At 43.0% G+C, this 19,128-nt stretch overlaps 1 protein-coding gene and 1 long non-coding RNA gene across 5 annotated transcripts; one reads left to right on the plus strand and one right to left on the minus strand.

Annotated features, from left to right (window-relative positions):
* Positions 1-10,055: 10,055 nt before the first annotated feature.
* Positions 10,056-13,515, plus strand: LOC148653730 (uncharacterized). 4 transcript variants are annotated; one of them, XR_015941739.1, is made up of 4 exons: positions 10,056-10,207; positions 12,062-12,209; positions 12,297-12,410; positions 12,518-13,087. XR_015941739.1 is itself a non-coding variant. In XM_088649026.1 (4 exons), the coding sequence occupies exons 1-4, from the start codon at positions 10,784-10,786 to the stop codon at positions 13,200-13,202; spliced, it is 405 nt and encodes a 134-aa protein (XP_088505152.1). In that variant the 5' UTR covers positions 10,740-10,783; the 3' UTR covers positions 13,203-13,515. The 4 variants fall into 4 exon arrangements, 3 of the variants coding, with proteins under 3 accessions (XP_088505152.1, XP_088505150.1, XP_088505151.1); XM_088649026.1 differs by lacking the exons at positions 10,056-10,207; positions 12,518-13,087 and adding exons at positions 10,740-10,836; positions 13,113-13,515; XM_088649024.1 differs by lacking the exon at positions 10,056-10,207 and adding an exon at positions 10,740-10,836.
* Positions 10,482-11,389, minus strand: LOC148653731 (uncharacterized). Its single transcript, XR_015941740.1, has 3 exons — positions 10,946-11,389; positions 10,730-10,780; positions 10,482-10,623 (listed from the first exon to the last, which is right to left on the minus strand). It is a non-coding gene; the product is annotated as an uncharacterized LOC148653731 (long non-coding RNA).
* Positions 13,516-19,128: the final 5,613 nt, after the last annotated feature.

The following is a 19,128-nucleotide window of genomic DNA, read 5'->3' on the forward strand; positions in this document are numbered from 1 at the left end:
AATAATTGTACAGTTACAATCTATATTTTGTATAATTTATTAAGATAAATATCAATAGCTGGTTCTAATTCACAATATCATAGATGGTTCAATTCAGTAAAAGGCTACTGTTTTAACAAGTAAATTGTATCTACAACCATGAACTCTTTCCAGCACCAGCATAAGCTAAATCTACTGTATCAGAAGGAGAATCTCATCTCATTTATGTTTGGAAGCAATGAGGTGGATGTTCAAAATAAATGGGTGTGCGTGGATATGTGAGAATGAGCGGAATGCGAGCGTGTGGGAATAAGGGTGCATGTGGAATGTGTTACAGTATCTCCGCTACCTTAGGGGAGGCTCTAGATGCCCCAGCAGAAAGAACAGGGTGGGTGCGAAGAAAATCCTGGATCAAACTTTTGTCCAGGATGTCAGCCTCTGGAATCCAGGAGTGTTCCTCAGGGCCATACCCTCCCAGTCAATCAGGAATTGCAGGGAACCTCTGTGCCATAGAATGTCCAAGATTTTGTTCACAGTGTATTCACAGACCCATGAATAAGACTGGGAGAAGGTGGGCATGGTCGTGATCATAGCAGCGAGGATCTATGGTAAGGCTTTAGGAGGGAAACGTGGAAGGTGGGATGAATCTTACCGGATGGCTGATGGAGAGGAATGTTCTTAAAGGAAAGCCAGACATATTGCCTTTGTCTTAGACAGGGGACGACGTCTGTTGGCAGAGGTCTTCTGTTTAAAGAGGGGATTTTAACAGAGTGGTCCTAGCAGCCTTCCAGAGACTTCAGGGAAGGGAGAGATATTCCTTTACGGAGGGAACATCGGTGTCTGGAATTGTGTTAGGAAAAAGTTAGGGCTGGTATTCAAGTGAGCACTTGAAAGGAGACATACCGGTGGAGGACGTGTAGAGAGAGTTCTGGGTGTACTCGGCCCAGAGGAGGAGGGGGACCCAATCATTCTGGGAGGTGGAGACATCTGCTCTGAGGTAAGTAAGGAGGTCTTGATTAATCCTCTCAGCCTGGCTGTTGGATTCCGGATGGTAACCAGAGGAGTAGTATAAAGCGACACCTTTCGTCAAACTTTTGACAGGTACCACGCCCCCCTTTTCCAGCCAATGGTCGTCTGCGGTGGTTGGCTGTCCCGCCCCCTTGTCAGCCAATGGCGTGTTGTTATTTGTGCATGTCCCGCCCCCTCAGGAGCCAATGGTGTGTCGTTGTCAGAACTCCCACCTCCCCCCGGCCGGTCGGTCCGGAGCTTCAGGGTCCCAAAGCCCCAAGGCGGCGCATCCCTCGCTTTAGGTGTGTGAAAGTGTGTATTGGTTTGGAAGGGGACCATGTCTGCCGCGGGGTTGAGTGCGCTCTATTATAACCCTAGGAAATCGGGTAGTTACGGTGGCGTGGGGAGTCTGGTGCGGGCCGCGAGATCCCGGGGTGTGAGCGGCGCCAGCCGCGGCCGGGTGGCCGAGTGGTTGTCCGGCCAGGCTGCTTATACGCTGCACAAGCCAGCGCACGTACGTTTTAAGAGAAACAGGACGCTGGTGTCTGAAATGGACTGGCAGTGGCAGGCCGACTTGGTGGACATGAGAGAACACCGCAAATTCAACGACGGTTTCTGTTACATCTTAATGTGTATAGACATGCTGTCTAAATACGCTTGGGCCGTGCTGCTGAAAACCAAGACTGGAGGGGCCATGACAGGCGCCTTCCGAAATATACTGCAAGAGGGGCTAGCTCCTAAAAAGCTACAAACGGACGAGGGTAAAGAATTTCTTAACAGGACCTTCCAAAATTTTCTCAAACGTGAGAATATTGAACATTTCGTTACGGCCAGCGATGTGAAGGCTAGCGTGGTCGAGAGGTTTAACAGAACTATTAAAACAAAAATGTGGAGGTACCTGACACACAAAAACACCTTTCGATATATCGACGTCCTTTCAGATCTTATTTACGCTTATAACCATAGTTACCACACGACTATTAAACGAACCCCGGCTTCTGTTACGGCCGACAACTCCCTTGAGGTGTGGAGAATGGTCTATGACGAGCACTTTAAGAGAAAACCGTCAAAGTTTTCATTTAAGGTGGGTGATCGCGTGCGGGTGTCCAAAATAAAGGGAGTGTTTGAGAAGGGATATGAACAGACCTTCACAGATGAAATTTTCATTGTCAAAGAGCGGACCGCGGCTCTGAGACCCTATTACAAACATCAGGACTACGCAGGCGACGACATTAAGGGCTCCTTCTATGCTAGAAGAGCTACAGAAGATAAACCCAGATGTTGAGAACGTCTACCACATCCAAACGATTTTAGCAGCCAGGGGTCGTGGCAAAAACAAACAGCTTTTGGTAAAGTGGCGCGGCTGGAGTGATAAATTCAATTGTTTGGTAAAGGCTTCCGAGGTCCGAGACATATAGAGGTGGTGAAAAATGAACCCCAATGGTTTCTATGTGACGCTGGCTAGTAATTCATCCTCAAAGATGTTTCCAATGAACACCAACGTGTGCTTCACAGAGCATCTGGCAAAGGCGATTGACCTGGACGGGGGCTGGGAAGTGGGCCTGGTTGAGCTGCACTATCCGCATACACTAAACACTTTTGATGAAGACAAAGTTTTTCTGTTCATCAGCGAGGAGCTCAAGACTATATGGAGCTGTACCTTACCGAGAGGGTACTACAGCAACATCGAGCAGCTCTTGCATGAAATGAAACGGGCTGCGGAAAAATCCAAGTTAACGGCTGTAAGTCTTAAATACAACCCCATTAGCCGGTCGGTAAGGATTGTTAGTGATAAACGGTTTGTTATGCAGGTGCGAAACCGCCTGGCGAGGATGTTGGGTTTCAATTCGGGTGTTGGGGGTGTAAAATCACCGCACCCCGTCGATATGACTGGCGGATTTAACACCATGTATATATACACCGATATCATAGAACACCAGTTAATAGGCTACGTCTACGCACCGCTTTTGCGTTGTGTGCCGTTCAGAGGCGTGGATGGTGAATTCGTCACAGTATTGTACGACAAACCCCATTACGTGCCGGTGAGCATCGACCATTTTAACAACATCACTATTGAAATAAAGACGGATCAAAACGAACACGTGTCATTTGCATTTGGAAAGGTCATTGTCAAGCTGCATTTCAGACCTGTGAAAGCGACAAACATCTAAAAGGATGACGGTCATCAAGAGCTACGGGGATCCTTCTTTGTATACGCACTACTACAAACAACAGGCTGGTTATGGATTACCAGGATTTTCAGGGCTACCGGTTCAGTACGGCGCTGGTATCGGGGGTATTTTCAGAGCTCTATTTAGAAAAGCCGTGCCTTTTCTGAAATGCGGGTTTGAAATAGCTAAGCCGCACATGGCATCGGCAGCTAAAAACATCGCCAAAGACGTGGTCGGCAACATTACAAGCGTGGTCATGTCTAAGGTGGCTGCACATCAGCAGGAAGGTTCGGGTCTAGCATACATCCACAGGGGTGTCAAGAGAAAAAGACAGACGTCATCATCTCACCGTCGGGGGCTGCCGAAACCTGATAAAAGAACGGCTAAGCGGAGACAGGCAACTCGTAAAAGCTTCAGGTCGACCAAGAAGGGCGTGACACACCGCAATCAACGAGACACAAAACGAGACATATTTTAAACATGGCTTTTGTTCACGGCGGGTCTGCAGAATGCGCCAAGTCGGAGCTGGACATATTTCAATTAGCGCCTACCCAAACAAGCATCGAGAAAAGCTTTTACATAGAAGTTCCACCCCTCACGGCCCTAATGGAAAACGCACCTCTGGAGTTCTACGTCGCAGGCAACGGAGAAGATTATTTAGATTTAAACAACACCCTGCTCTATTTGACCTGTCAAAGAACGGAAGCAGACGGTCGGGACATTGATGCGGCAGCCCGTGTGAGCCTGGTGAATTACCCCATCGCTGCCATCTTCAGCCAGGTTGACATCACCGTAGGAGACCGATTGATCAGCCAGAGCAACAACTGCTATCCTTACAGAGCCTTTATAGAGTCTGTCCTGAACTACAGTGAAGAGACGCTGAAGACGCAGTATTCAACAGGGCTCTTTTACAAAGACACAGCCGGGGAACACGAGTCCACAATTTTGGATGGTCCCAATCAGGGGTTCCGAAAAAGAGCATCATACACGACGCAAAGCCGAAAACTGGAGCTCCTGGGTCACATTCACGCCGACCTGTTTTTTCAGGACAAACTACTACTGAATGGCGTAGACCTGAAAATAAAACTCACGCGCAACAGAGAGGCTTTCTGCTTAATGAACAACGCCGGAGAACACAAACTGAGCGTACTCTCTGCATCTTTGTTTGTGAAAAGAGTCAGAGTGTCACCCGGGGTCAGACTGGGACACGCCGAAGCACTCCTGACGGCCAACGCTAAATACCCCATAGACCGCATACAATTGAAAGTCTTCAGCCTGCCTGCAGGGAGCCGTGTGTGTAACCAAGAAAACCTCTTTCTCGGAAAGTTACCCAAAGTGGTCATTTTGGGGTTTGTGGACAACGCGGCATTCAGCGGCAGTTTTACCCAAAACCCCTTCAATTTTAAACACTACAACGTTAACTTTCTGGTTCTCTACGCGGACGGTGAACAAATCCCCACTAAGCCGCTTCAACCAGGCTTCCAGAATGGACATTGCGTCCGTGAATATTTTAATCTGGTGGAAACAGCCGGGAAGCGTCTGAAAGACAAACCACTTCTGGTGGACCGCGAGGAGTACGCTCGCGGTTACACATTGTTCACTTTCAACCTCAGCCCCGACGACGAGTGCACAGGGCATTATTCACTAATCAAAACGGGTAATCTGAGAGCTGAAATACGCTTCGCGCTACCGCTACCCACTACAGTTAACATGGTTGTGTACGCGCTGTTCGACAACGTGATAGAGCTGGATATGAAACGTCAAGTCATTTACGACTTCAGCTAAAAAGCACGGGAGGCCACACAACCTGCACATAAAGATGAACACCAAACAGCTGGAAGACATTCTAACCCGAGACCGCTACACCCGAGACAGTTTTCTAGGTGTGTTCCCCAGTGATGCCCTACCACGCAAGAGACTGGCGTGGCGCCCATTGTGTTTCATAGTTAATACTCACCCACACGACCGTCCCGGTGAACACTGGCTGGCTATTTACTTACCTGACGACGAGGGCGCAGAATTTTTCGACTCCTACGGATTTTCACCCGAAGCCTTTTGCTTTCCCAAGAACATTATTGATTTCTTAAACAGAAATGCTAACTCCATATTTTACAACAACAGACAATTGCAAGATTCTTTTGCAGTGACCTGTGGTCTACATTGCGTCTTTTTTCTATACCATAGATGTAAAGGTTTATCTTTTAGAAACATTTTAGAACTTTATTCTACGAATGCAATCCAGAATGACCGCATGGTGGAAATGTTTCTGAAAAACCGACGTCGTGTGAGACGGAGACCCCTGTACCCTTTCAAGCCCTTTGAAAATACGAATGTTCAATTATGGGGGTGTTTACGACAATTTAAAACATGTCATAAATGTTAATCGACCATCTAAAATAAAAATGAAATCGAACCATTTCGACGTCTGTGTGGTTATTATTTAAATAAAATTTCTTCTTGAAATAACTCATTTCTAAATACCTTTTTTCACTGTTAACATCTTGCAGCAACTCTGCAACAAAATATACACTTAGCACAGTTCATCCTGCTACCAACATTGAATAAAAAAATCTTAAGATTTCTATATTTATGTCTTTATTTAGTGGTTTCATTAGTGACAAAGGCTAAACTTTCTTGGAAAAATGTCTTTTATGTGTTGCAGAAAAAACTGACTTGCTTTAACAAAGTATGTTTACAAATCCTTTCACCTGGCAATCTACCTGAATGCCCAACTATCTGAGAAGCCCTCCATGAAACCATGGTTGCTATTAATTCATTTAGGGCTTATTGACAGAATTGCTGTTTTTATGCATGCTAATTTTCTGATTCCTCACTCTGTTTCATGTTTATAGATAAGACTTTATTGATCGTGAAGGGAAATTGATGTACATGTTCATGTACATGATGAACATGTTTGCATGTTCTTTTGTAACACACCTTTTTGTGATTTTTTTTGTATATCTAAGCAAGTGATCCTGCATCCCTCTTCTGCACTTTAGTCATGGCTTTTTTTCTGTTTGCTTATTTCAAAGCAACACCTGCTCCATTTCTAAAACTTTTTACTCATGTGCATTTTTGTATTTTTTACACCTCTAGCACTTTAACATCCTGAATTTTCATTTGCCTTAATTTGTAGAATGAACTTGAGTTTTAGCCTAAAGAAGTTTTCATTATCTTTTGTTTCTTGTCCTACAACTGTTATTATTGATCACCGAATTATTGTTCTTGACATGACTTCATTCAGCCTTTCCTGAACGTCTATGACAGGCAGAGAGAGTGCTGTTTCTGGTGCGATCTTTTGCAGCTGACATTTCACTGTTTTAAACGAACAAGAAATTAGATTGCTCATAGATCACTTATCCTATATAAACACAGCGTAATTGCCCTCCGAAAATCCTCTTTTTCTTGTTCGTTTTAGAGACCTTGATTGAAACTGATTTTAGATGTCAGAAAGGATTTCTTTTCTCTGTATTTCCTACATTGCTTTGTCGAGATTTTAACTTTATATCTAACTTTATATCTAGGCTCATATTTCAACTATAAATCGTACAGTAATTAATAGCAGTAAATACTGATGTTTTGCGCCCTTGACCACAAAAATATATATGTTTTGTAGCTGGGATGAACTTTATTTCGTACACGTAGCTACTGCGATTCGGACACGGACGGTTAAACATGGCGGCAAATCAGACACCCAGAGAGGGGGGGGGGGGGCGTCTTCTCGCCTCCATAACTAAAATGCCAAATAGGAGTGGCTTAAGCAACATACACAGTCGTGTAACTGACAGTTTGAGGTAGCCTATCGTGTAAATTTCGCTTTGTTGCCGATAGGTTAAGCTTTCGAAACTCTGCCCCAAAGTCATGTGACTGATTTTTCGCCCTGTTTCGTTGGTTAAACGCAATGATCACAAGCACCACCATGGTAACTGGGATGTGTAGTTTTTAATTCCGTTTGAATTATAACTGTACGTACTGTCTTCGTATTTGGCCAGGGCTTTAAAGAGAGGGCGCGCCAAAAATTTTCGGTGCCGTCGTCTCCGCTTTAAAGGTACCCCCGTCGCGGAAGAATTCGATCTCGGGACGTTTGCCCAGCGTACTGAAAGGGGTCGATGCAGACAACGCAAGCGGCCCCTGACTCAGTCACGCGTGTCTGTCTGGTCATATTCATGACCTCGTCCCGAAACCTGATACAGCCTTCTCTTAGAATTGCCACATCCAACTGGCAGTAACGTTTCAACTCTCTCTGTAAGTTAAACACACTTTCCCTGCATTCTTCATACCAAACCAAAAACTCGGCTTTCTCGCTTGGCAGCATGTAGTTAACGCCGTAAAGTTCTGGCGGCGGCATTGGTCCGACATAATTTTGGTTTTCTGAAGTGTTCATCAAGTGTGGAAAATGACCCTTACACCCGGGGAACCCCATGGCGGCCGGCAGTTTGCTTAATTTCATAGGCAGAAAGTTTAAAGAATCGATAAATCTGATGTTCAGAGCTTTTACGGTCATACACATTATCTTACCACCCTGATTAATTAGTTCAACGTCCATCTTTTCAGCTAACAACTGTCTGATCACTAGGTAATTGTCATATCCCTTGCCATTGTGCGATATGAACGTATGGTTTTTGAAACGTCTATCGATAAATTTACACACAAAATCCTTTAGACAAGTTTCACCATAAAATTCCCAGCTTCATTTATTGTCAATATGAAGGGCGTGGACGTAATTTGGTACGTGTGTCCCTGTTTCTTGCATGCATTCAAAGTCGAAAAAAATGTACTTGTTTGAAATTTTGGGGTTGTCCAAAGGCGGTATGTAGCACAAATGTGTATCAGGGGTGTCGATCACGTTGTTACAACGCGAGCACAGTTTCTCTTTACATTTGTGACTTGCGAGGTTATAACATTTCTCACAAAAGACCCTGCGCTCACACTTACTAAAACCCGTCGCCGCATTCCGAAAGTGTCTCGCCAAACACTGAGAGCTACGACAAAAGACCTTACAGGCCGGGCAATTCTGAATTTCTGCATCAATTTCGCAACACTGGGGATCTAAACAGGTTTTACAAGCTTTAACACAGGCGTGTGCGTTCTTGTGGCTATACGCCGCATGGCAGTTAGTGCAAAAATACGCCGCCCCCACAAAAGCTTTAATATTAAAACCCCATAAAAATGCTCTTCATGCAGTAGAACAAAAAGTATTTTAGAATTTGGTGGTGTGGGCCCCGTTGTAAAATATTTCCAATCACCCTGGTCATGGTACAAAATTTTAATGACCACCTTTAAATGTTTTTCAAAAGTGGTAATGTCTGACAAACTAATTTTCAGATTCTCTGGAAAACCCAACTCTTTGTGCATTCGTTTAGCGCCCTGTAACATTTCCCCATCGGTACAACCTTCATTCAACAAACCGTACACACACCCAGCGAAACAGGGATTACCGCCCGTGTACTGTAAGTTGATAAGGTGAGCTTTTTTCTAAGCAATTACCCGGCTGTACAGAACGGATTTAAATCTTCGGCGGGCACCCCCCTGCATATTCCTAACTATCGTCACCACTAATCGGAGGCTGTCATGGGTGAGAACCTCTGTGTGGCTCTGTAAGAGGTCTGAGATGTGGCTTAAAAAATCAGCAGCATTTAATTCTCTGGGTTGTCTCCTGCGTGAGAACAAGGGTTTGTTAAAACCACCCGCAGTCAAACGCAGCTGTACAAAATCATTCGCCCCGATGTTTGGAGAAAGTTCATCCAATATTCTCTGGACTGCACCATGCACAGCGTCTATAGGCTGTACATACGAGGCTATTCTGTTGAGATTAACAAAACGAAATTCTTCATGGTGCTCTGTTGCTCTAAAATTATTATAAGACCTGTTATAACTACGTATACGCTCCAGGAAAACTAAGGGGTCTCTATTCGCCCCTGCACCGCCACCAACCTGATTCAGATCGTTCAGTACAACCGGTTCTCGGTTTTCAAAGTTACCGACATCCTGTTCTGCTACAACACACTCGGGCCTTAAGTTATTTTCTACCACTGCATTCTCATTGCGTGGTTCGGACGGCCCTTGGGAAATCTGATGCCTCTCTCTGAATCTTTGACGATGCAACAAACATGCTTTTGCCAGTTTAATTCTTTTATTTATGTACAAACGCTTGATGGTGGCAAGCGGTCGGTCTTTTAAACACTTTTTAGACCGCATGCTTAGTCATTTATCACCGGGGATTTGCACCAATGAAGCATGAAATATCATCATCATGGTCTGAAATCCTGAGCTTAGAGCTGCATCTTCTGTAGAAATTATATCTAAGAGATTAGCAGTGAAAACCTGGATCTGTTTTGGAAACAAGGTCTGTACACCGGCTAAAACCGCTCTTAGACGCTCTAAAGCTCGTTTTTTGGACACCTCATTAGTGATCGCCGTTGATAGTGACTGTGTAATACCGCGCACTGAATCTAGCACATCACCCAACACCAAGTCTTTAGGCGCGTTATGATTTCTCTCCTAAGGCTTGACACGTCTGGCTTTGGTCAGAGTCTTAACAGCCGTCTCCGATGCAGTCACCATCTTAGGGTCCGACGTTTCCGCCACATTTGTTTCGCCGCTCGTCGATACAGCTGCTGTGTGAAAAAATAAAAGACTTTTTAATACCACGCCAATGCTCCACATCTCAAAATCAGAAAACTACACTGTGATAAAAATAAAAGACTTTTCAACACAACAATCAATGAAATCTAAACTGTCAAAATCAGAAAACTACGATAACTATGATAAAAACGCCACACGTGGCGCATCCTTACACAAAGGGCTGCGGGTGAATGGAACAAGTTACCCGGATGTGTTGTTACACCGGTTTCCTTTACGACTGCGGTGGCGCTATTGGGTCAAGCGGCGTGGTTAAAGCCCTATAGACCCTCGCACAGACCAGTCGCTTTTAACTTTAAAAGCTAAGCAGTTTTAAAATAAGGTTTTTTAACACTCCCAAACAGAAAACTACGCGAAGTAGGATCTTTCAGCGAATTAACATCCTAACAAAAGAAGTAACGTTTGCCGTAAGTGGATCATAACACATCTTGACCACGCTTAAATTATATTAACCTTTGATTGTTGATTTCAGACGTTTTGAGCTCGTTGACCCAGTTAACGTGTTGGCTCATCGCAGTTTATTTTTTGAAGGTCCGGGGTCTGCACGGAGTGGGAAAATACCATTAGTGAAAGAACTCAACACTGCAAATTACCAAAAAATAGAAAAACGGTGGGGATTTTTATTATAGACATGTTTAAATGGCCATGCTAAAAGAATGTTTTATATAATACCGAACTCGTCTCTCAGGCGACCTGATAATATGCCCCGCACCCTCTGGTATGACGTGAACATCTACATGTGTCTCCACAAGGTTTTGCGGTGGTATTGTAAACCCCAAACGAGGTTCTTTAAATGTGTAGCGACTTGTCCCTTCGCCCACGTCTGCGGAATAGACACATACGAGTTTTGGTGTGGAGTATGTACCCTGGTGTCTTTAAGACTCACATGGTCGTAAAGCGTTATTCAAAACATTGTCGTAATTACTCACCAGTGTTGGGCTGCGCCGTAACTGGCCTTTTTACAGCTGTGGTTTTCGGGGCTAATGGAAATGAATGGATACACACAGTCACGACCACATTATGGAACAACTCCCTGGTAATTCCATTATAATAATTCAATATTGCCTAGTATACAAATATACAACATTTTGTAACTATAGCAAACATGAGACATGCACCGTGACGTTGTAATTGTCTCACAATACCGCTGAAATTCGTGGAGTCCTGGTCTTCGTCTATCAAGTCGAGCAGTGTTAAGTCTGTAAATAGAATATCTTCAGACTGTTGTAATGATTGATCGGCGTGATCCATTCTGACGAGTTAGGCGATAATGTGAGACTGTAAGAATTGGAATCCAGCCAAAACTTCGCCTGTTAAACCGCTGGTACTTATACCCAAACCGATAAACTCTTCTAAGAACCCCCCCCCCCCATAAAACCATTAATCTTAGGTATCGTTGGGGGTGCACGTACTGGACTGTAGAAATTATTTTAAGAAACATTTTAGAAAACGTTTTAGACCGTTATAATGTTAAAATCTATATTATTTTAAGGCATACAACGGTGTTTAAATTTCATAGCTGTTAAAACGTGGTGAAAATGTGCCACGGTGTCTGTGTTTGATTCACCAACAGACCGCTAAGAATATTATCAAGCAAAATGTTTTTTATTAACGCTATAAGAAAATGTATCTCTATAGGGACGTGTTCACAAAGCAAGCTTGACGTTTTGAGGTTTTATTTTTTCGCGCTGCGATGTTAAGAACATTTTTGCGGGAAATACATGTGGTGCTTGTAAATTAGAAAACTTTACATGAATTTAAAATGTTTGTAAACTTTCCCTGGGGGTTCCCCCCCCACTCTGCATTCCAGAGCCTTTAACTAACCCCCACACACCGCACGTCTCCAATAACATCACAAATGATCTCTACTGGGTAATTTTAGAACTTTAGGACCAATCCTTTAAAGTATGAAGAACAACACCCCATCATTTGTTGCCTGTTAATACCTTAAAGACTTTTACGCTTGCGATGTGTGGAAATTTATCTCAAACTTTCGAAAAAGCTGTCGCGAATGTGTTATTAAAAATAAAATGTGTCTTATTACGATATTTTAAAAACTATAAGACCAACCCCGCGTGTTTAAAATTTCTTTTCTGGGGAAACACAACATTTGTGTTTGCGTTGTGTGTTAATACTTTAAAACTTATAAACTGATGTGTGAATACTTTTCGCTCTCGATAAATCAGGGGGGTCATCACAACCAATGTTGTGATGCGTTTTAAAGCATCACAACCAGTTGAAAAATGTCTTGTGTTATGTAGGCGTGTTACACCATTGGTGCATATTCTTAAACGCTCCGGCCTGACAGGGTCGCAGTGCGTCCTTGGAGCTGTCAGACACAGCGGAGCTGCGGAGATGGCTTCTTTGTGTGGAGAAACAACGGGGTCCGCTACTCTGCAAAGTGAAGAGGTAGGCGGCTAAAATATTTTTTCTGATCGTGGAATTGTTGTATCGGTGCTTAGCGTATGTCATTTTAATACTTGGTCTTCTTTTTAGCAAAACCCGACCCCACCCTCTGCACCCTGTAACAGCGGCGGGGGTGTGAGTTCAGCTGGGGTACCAGATGTTGAAGAACTGCCGGGTGCTAGCGATGATACCACGCTACAAATGGTAAATATTAACGAAAAACCTGAGCTCAAAAGTGCGTTAAATGCTCGATATTTTAGGTACAAAGCATGTCTATTTTGTTAAGCCTTCCTTTCTTTTTCCTTTAATAGAATAAAGAGGATGTGGACGGGTCAATCTTCAGCCTACCGGCACAACTGAATGTCTCGTGTCTATGCTTGTGTGTTCGCCCAAATGTTAATAAAGCTGATGCCCATGTCCCTAATGAGCCCAATGTTATGCCGCAGATTGTGAAAGCAGTAGTTTATTGCATCTTCAAACACTGTTTAAAGGGGGTCCTGGTTGATGACTGCCTGGCCTGTTTGATTTACCATCCCGGGCAGCGGGGTCACACGTGCCTGTCTGGCGGTTACACAGATGGGTTTGAAGATGTGACGTTTGCCGCTTCAGAAATTTATAAGTCTCTCAGTTTAGCCCGAATTTCATTGGCTGTTCTGTACACCACCAGGTGTCTGGGTTCGTACACCATTACAAATGACACTGAGCGGTGCATAAAACGGTTGCTAAAAAATATAATTGAGGACCGCTCCCCATACGAGCATGTACACACCACACTTGAACAGCTGGATGAAAAATTAGTAGAAGTGACTTTTGATGAGTTGCAAAAGAAACGCTATTCTTATTTTTACAGACGCAAAAAAAAAGATCTATGTAAAATGTGAATACAGATTTCACTCTGTTTTACAGACCCGGGAGTGCCATCGTCCAAAGAATGAAGAATTTCGAATGTATACGTCTGAATTCTTACTAAGAGTGTGTAGCGGCGAGGCTTATTAATAAGGCAGAATTAAGTGTTTCTGAGCTTTCCCAAATTAGGCCCCATCTCTCTGTTCATCTCTGTGGTGCAGCCACAGAGAATCTATTCATGCAGGCTGATTTAAGGTTCCTTTGATAAGGTTTCCTAGGACAGCTCCCAAAGGGGGATGCACTTAGCTAAGCCTGGCTATCATGATCAATGGTCATCCATTGGCGCCTATCTGTCTAGGGAGTGCCAGATGGACATCTGGACTGCATTCCTAAGTGTCAGGAGTAAGTGACTCATAGCTCACCTTGATCAACCAATCAGGGACTGGTAGGGCCGAGTAACCCACACGGGACTCTGATGCCCATGGAACTTTCAGCTAATCAACGAGTATACTACTCAGAGGTGAGTGAGACAGAGGCCCCTAAGGCTCTACAGAAGGCTTACCAGAACCTGGATATGAATTGAGGACCCCTGTCAGAGATTATATCCTTCAGGATGCTACGGAGTCGGAAAACATGGAGGACAAAAAGATCAGCCATTTCCCGGCCCAAAGGGAGAGGAGGGAGAGGAATACAATGTGCGGATTTGGAAAACCAACAATGATAGTGGTCTTGCCTTGGCATTAGGGTAGATCCGTGAGAAAATACACTGAGAGGTGGGACCATGGGCGTGCAGGAACTGAGGAGGGGTTGCAAGAGGCCAGTCTTCTTCTGACGGGTTCTTAGTTCTGGCACAGGTGGGACATGCCTGTACAAAGTCTGCTACGCTAGTCTTCTGAGAAGGCCACCAGAGGTCCCTGGAGATGATTTCAATGGATCTTCTGGTGCCCGGGAGGCCGGCAATGTGTGAATCATGACCCAGTGAAGAACGGCAGAACGGACGGAGTTGGGTACAGTTTGTCAGGTGGGCGTCAGGGGGGTATAGAGTGGCCTTGAAGGGCACGTCTAACCTGATCTGTGATGTCCCAATGTAACGCAGCAAGAAACCTGCCGGGAGGTTCGGGGGGGACCACAGTCACAGAGGAATGGTTAAGGCGGGAGAGGGCATCCGCTTTGATGTTCGTGGATACTGGGGTATAGGTGATAAAAAACGTAATCTGGAGAAAAAAGTAACCCAGAAGTGGCCCGTGGAGTGCGTTACACTATCCTGCCCTCGATGCAATTCTACTGTATCGCAGATAATGATGTATCCTCATTTTTACATATTGAGAGAACAAGCATTCATCACGTGTCTCTGTGGCCTGGCCAACCTGTCTGAAGTTCTAAGAACCTTGCTTTATCACTGAAAAGGACTGGAATCCAATTATCGATCCTATTCCTGATCCCTAGCCCATCTCAAATTCACTAATTATAAAATGGATTGCTGGATCACACAGAAAAAATAAGTTTCGGCCTTTAATACCTGCCAAATGATGTTTTTTAATACAATTTGAGGTTCACAATTTTTCCATTTGGAAGTAAGAGGCTGCAGAAGGAATCTGTAGACTGTTGATTCTCAGTATTGTCATTCTGAGAATTCATATTGACATTGTCATTGTCATTAGCAGGCATATCACCCTGCAACTCACAACTGGCAACCCACTGAAGCTAAGCAGGTGTGAGCCTGGTCAGTACCTGGATGGGAGACCTCCTGGGAAAAACTAAGGTTGCTGCTGGAAGAGGTGTTAGTGGGGCCAGCAGGGTCCACGTGGGTCCTAATGCCCCAGTATAGTGATGGGGACACTACACTGTAAACAGGTGCCGTCGTTCGGATGAGATGTAAAACTGAGGTCCTGACTCTGTCGTCATTAAAAATCCCAGGGCGTTTCTCGAAAAGTGTAGGGGTGTAACCCCGGCGTCCTAGCCAAATTTCCCATTGGCTCTTACCAATAATCCACCTCTATGAATTGGCTTCATTACTCTCTGCTCTCCTCCCCACTAATAGCTGATGTGTGGTGAGCATTCTGGCGCACTATGGCTGCCGTCGCATCATCCAGGTGGATGCTGCACATTGGTGGTGGTGGATGGGAGACCCCATTACCTGTAAAGCGCTTTGAGTGGAGTGTCCAGAAAAGCGTTATATAAGTGTAAGCAATTATAATTATGAATAAATTATTATTATTCTGCATGGCAGGCTGCATCACCAGTTTAACCAGTGTTAAAAACTAGTAAGCATTTACAGTATTTTGGTTGTGATAAATGTTAACAACTAGTGCCCTCACATAAAGTTGTTGATAAAATATTATAAAAAAATGTTAAAAGTAATTTGGAATTTTTATCAGTTTTAAAATAAATGCAATAAACCTCTTTTGTGATTCCCTCACCTATAATTCAGCAAGTATTCACTCATGCTAGGTCTTGTTTAATTATGCTTGTTCCAAAACGACATAAAACCAACAACACTCGAGGGGGAGGACCAAAATTAGCAAGTAATAAGCTAGTAGGTTTTAGTTAAAAAAATTGGAAATACAAAAAACAAATGGTTATTTTATTTCCAAATAGTTTTACACATACAGTAGGTGGTAGGACTATCACTTTAATCCTTGCTTTTAATAACATTAAAATTATACAACTTACAAAACCTTTATCCTGTAATGGATAAAGTGAAATGGATGGATGGAAGTTCCAAAACAGCCTCTGGATTACAGACTGAGTCCAACGTAGCAACTGGAAATAGCCAGGCAAATTGCTATCAAAGAATGAGCACTGTCTTGTATGTGATTATTAACATAATTACATCCATCCATTTCTAACTGCTTTATCCATTGCAGGGCTACTGCGGAGGTGAAGCCTACCCCAGCAAGCAATGGGCGTAAGGCAAGATACGCCTTGGATGGGATGCTAGTTCAAAGCAGAACATATTTTCAATACTTTTTTAAATCAATGCATGTTTGTTTTTGTACTCACCGTTGGCATCTGTCATCTCATTGAATCCAACCATAATTTCTGTTGGTGAAGTGCTACTGCCGAGATGGAGGAAGAGCTGTGGTGAAGAAGGCAAATCCCCTTCCTGTCACATAGGGATATTTGCTGTTCCCAGTAATTTCTTATGGTAACTGCACAAAATATAAAGCATGACTGGCAGAGTGGGGCTGATAAGATGAATGGATCCTGTGCAGGACTCAGGAGACAGAGAAAGACACTAAGCTGAATCGCGAGTAGGTCAGAACACGGAAGAATCTTGATTTTGAAAGGGATTTTAGAATGTTTCAGGGGTCACAGGACAAAGTGAGGATTAAGGTATTTCAAAAGCTGCAGACATATCTAGCTAAGGGGTTGGCAGAGTGGTGCAGTGGTTCACATTATTAAATAGTATCTACAGTAACTAAATAAAGGTTTATTGTTGGTTTCACCTCCTTATCATTATCATCAAAAGCTATCAACTAGAAATGTAAGTAATGCCAATTACTTGTGTAAATATGTTTGTTAGTAATGCCATTAATTTTTTAATCTTGAACACAGTTTTGTTTTAAATGAATAGTTTGTAATTATAGAAGTGCACCAGAGTGCTTCCTTTTTTCAAAATCTGAATTGTAATTGTTTAGAGACAGTGCTTTTTGGAGCTAATTTCTTTTAACATTTTAATTAGAAAAGTAAATGAAGACTACATCTCAGTATAGGACATTGCCTGAAGCTATATACTGTATGTATATTGCTTTCTTTTGACTACTTTTATTACAGTACCAGCATCCAGCCACCAGACAGCACCCAAAATGACAGTACATACCTCATCCTCTCTGGGGAGGCTTGGTTATCCAGACCTCATTAACCCATCACCACGCCTTCTCTTCAGCCTATTTAAACCCTGATCTGTTCCTTTAGTTCTCAGTATTGCTTTAGGCCTTTAGGTGAGCCATACACCAACTCCACGGTGATACCCTCCATGGAAACTGCCTTGGTCTTTGGGCTTTTGACTACTCTTTTGACCTTGATTTTTGTAATTCGTCTCGGACACCTTTTGCAAAGTTTCTCTTTGGATCAGTAACCTTTTGGCTTCTTGACTTTTTGCTCGCCTTTAGACCTTGACCTTGGTTTTTGCTCTTGTTCCAGTCGTGATGGTCGCAAAATGGTAACAATTGTTCAAAATGGATCTATTCCTAATACATTTTTAAAATCCTTAAAATAAAGTCCATTGATTGCAATTTTACACTTAAATATCCTAATAAATAATGCATGTTTATTTATTCTTTATATCGTCAAGAAAATGATTTTTTTAAATGTAAACATCACATTTTCATGCGTAGCATCTTGAAACTCAGGATCATCTATACAGTATATTAAAGTTTTTGTGTTTTCTACCTGCTACTTAACTGGCTTACATTCAATGCCACCTGACAGTGGTTTGTCCAGTTGTTTTGAAATTCTTAACTAATCTTCTTCCATACAGGTTTACTCTTCCAGCAGTTAGATTAGGTGTGCTTAACTCCAGACCTGGAGGGCTGATTTCTCAGCTGGCTTTCATTCCAGTCACCTATTAAGAGTGAATTAACCTACTAATTGGTGTATTAAACAGTTTAAAAGCTCTTTAAATATGAAGTAACCTGGAATTTAGATCATTGATCTAAATTAGGAAAGGCAATATAAAATGGAAAACAGACCCCTGTGGTAGTCCACTAATGTCACCTCAAAATATTTTAGCTCTGATTGTTCTTACTGTCATGTGTTTATTTAGAAATCCAAATACATTTAACTTGGTTGTCTATAGCCTTAACTCTATTAGCTTGAGATTTGATCTTTTATTCCCCTTGGATGGGAACTGTGATTGGGTTACAGTACCTGCACCCATTAACCCCCTTTTAACCTAAATTACATTTAAAATTTATTGTAGATGGTGACTGGTACGTCACCTGTGCCTGTAACCTTCTTGTCCCTACTAGTAGTCGGAGTGGAAATCAATTGCAGCTGGAATATTTTGAAAATCAAGAATCTAGTATTTCATTTTCTGTGCAGAAGTCTATTACTGCTGTTGCTTTTTCAAATCCTAATTAACTTTTTAAGCAAGATCTGGCTTTTCTGACACCTTGGAGGATCCTCTTGTGTTACTGTGGAACTGAGCTGCCAAAACTGGTGTGTCAAAATAAGGTTAAGTCACCAAGACGTCAATGCACTTTAGAAACGGAAAACAAGTTATTTTGAATACTCACAAGGTTATTGGGGAATTGACATTGCCTGTTGAGAGCAGGTTTTCCTTATATATTAGTGAGTATACGATGGTGGTCGGCTCAGGTTAAGGTTAGACCCTCACTTTGGGACAGTAAGAAATGGAGTCTCACTGGGAGATTCCTGAGAGAGTTAAAAATCATAACCTCAGATGTGGTTTTAGCAACATTTCCAGAGGTGACTAGGGCATATAGAGTATTGCAGTGAGGCTCCTGTTTGCCTGGGTCTAAAGGGGAGACCTACATAGAGTGTTTTGTGAAGTCTGGGGGTGGGATTGCACATTAATAGAGCCTTGGAGTGAGGTTCTAATTTCATATGGTCTTGTGGTGAGGCTCAGGTTACATTATTAGTTTGAAGGGGAGACTTTTGGTTACAAGTTATTATTCTTGCAGGTTATTGAGAGCAGGCTGTTGATTAGTAGAAGCCTTGATTGTTTCCATGTCGGATCACCGGTAATAGGAAGATGGTTAAGAACGACAATGACCAAATGGAAACAACAGGCTTGAGGAACGTTTCCACTGCTACTACCTGTAGCAAGAATGTAACAGGCACAACTTGCATGCCAGTCACCACCTACAGTAATTTAGGTTAAAAAGGTTTTAATGTGTGCAGATTCCTCCACACCTAGCTACTATTCAAGGAGGATCTGTCACATATAGTACTTGTAATCCTACTGTATAACTCAAGTAGGTAGCAGCATGTGTAGGCTACAAAAGTACAAGTAAAGTTTATTCAGGGCTGAAAAGAGCTTCCTTCGGGTGTGGTTCTATAATTCAGCTCCAAATACTAGTGCTGTTCCATTTTAAATATTTAATTTAAG

This window comes from Lepisosteus platostomus, chromosome 10 (assembly GCF_059453375.1).
Source record: "Lepisosteus platostomus isolate fLepPlt1 chromosome 10, fLepPlt1.hap1, whole genome shotgun sequence".
NCBI lineage: Eukaryota > Metazoa > Chordata > Actinopteri > Semionotiformes > Lepisosteidae > Lepisosteus > Lepisosteus platostomus.

What these genes read in the sequence shown, in the direction of transcription:
- LOC148653730 (XM_088649024.1), top strand. Translation starts at nt 10,784, where the DNA reads ATGGAAATGAATGGATACACACAGTCACGACCACATTATGGAACAACT. An exon ending in CATTATGGAACAACTCCCTG is followed by an intron (nt 10,837 to 12,061) that starts GTAATTCCATTA and finishes TGTGTTATGTAG; the next exon opens with GCGTGTTACACCATTGGTGC. An exon ending in ATGATACCACGCTACAAATG is followed by an intron (nt 12,411 to 12,517) that starts GTAAATATTAAC and finishes TTCCTTTAATAG; the next exon opens with AATAAAGAGGATGTGGACGG.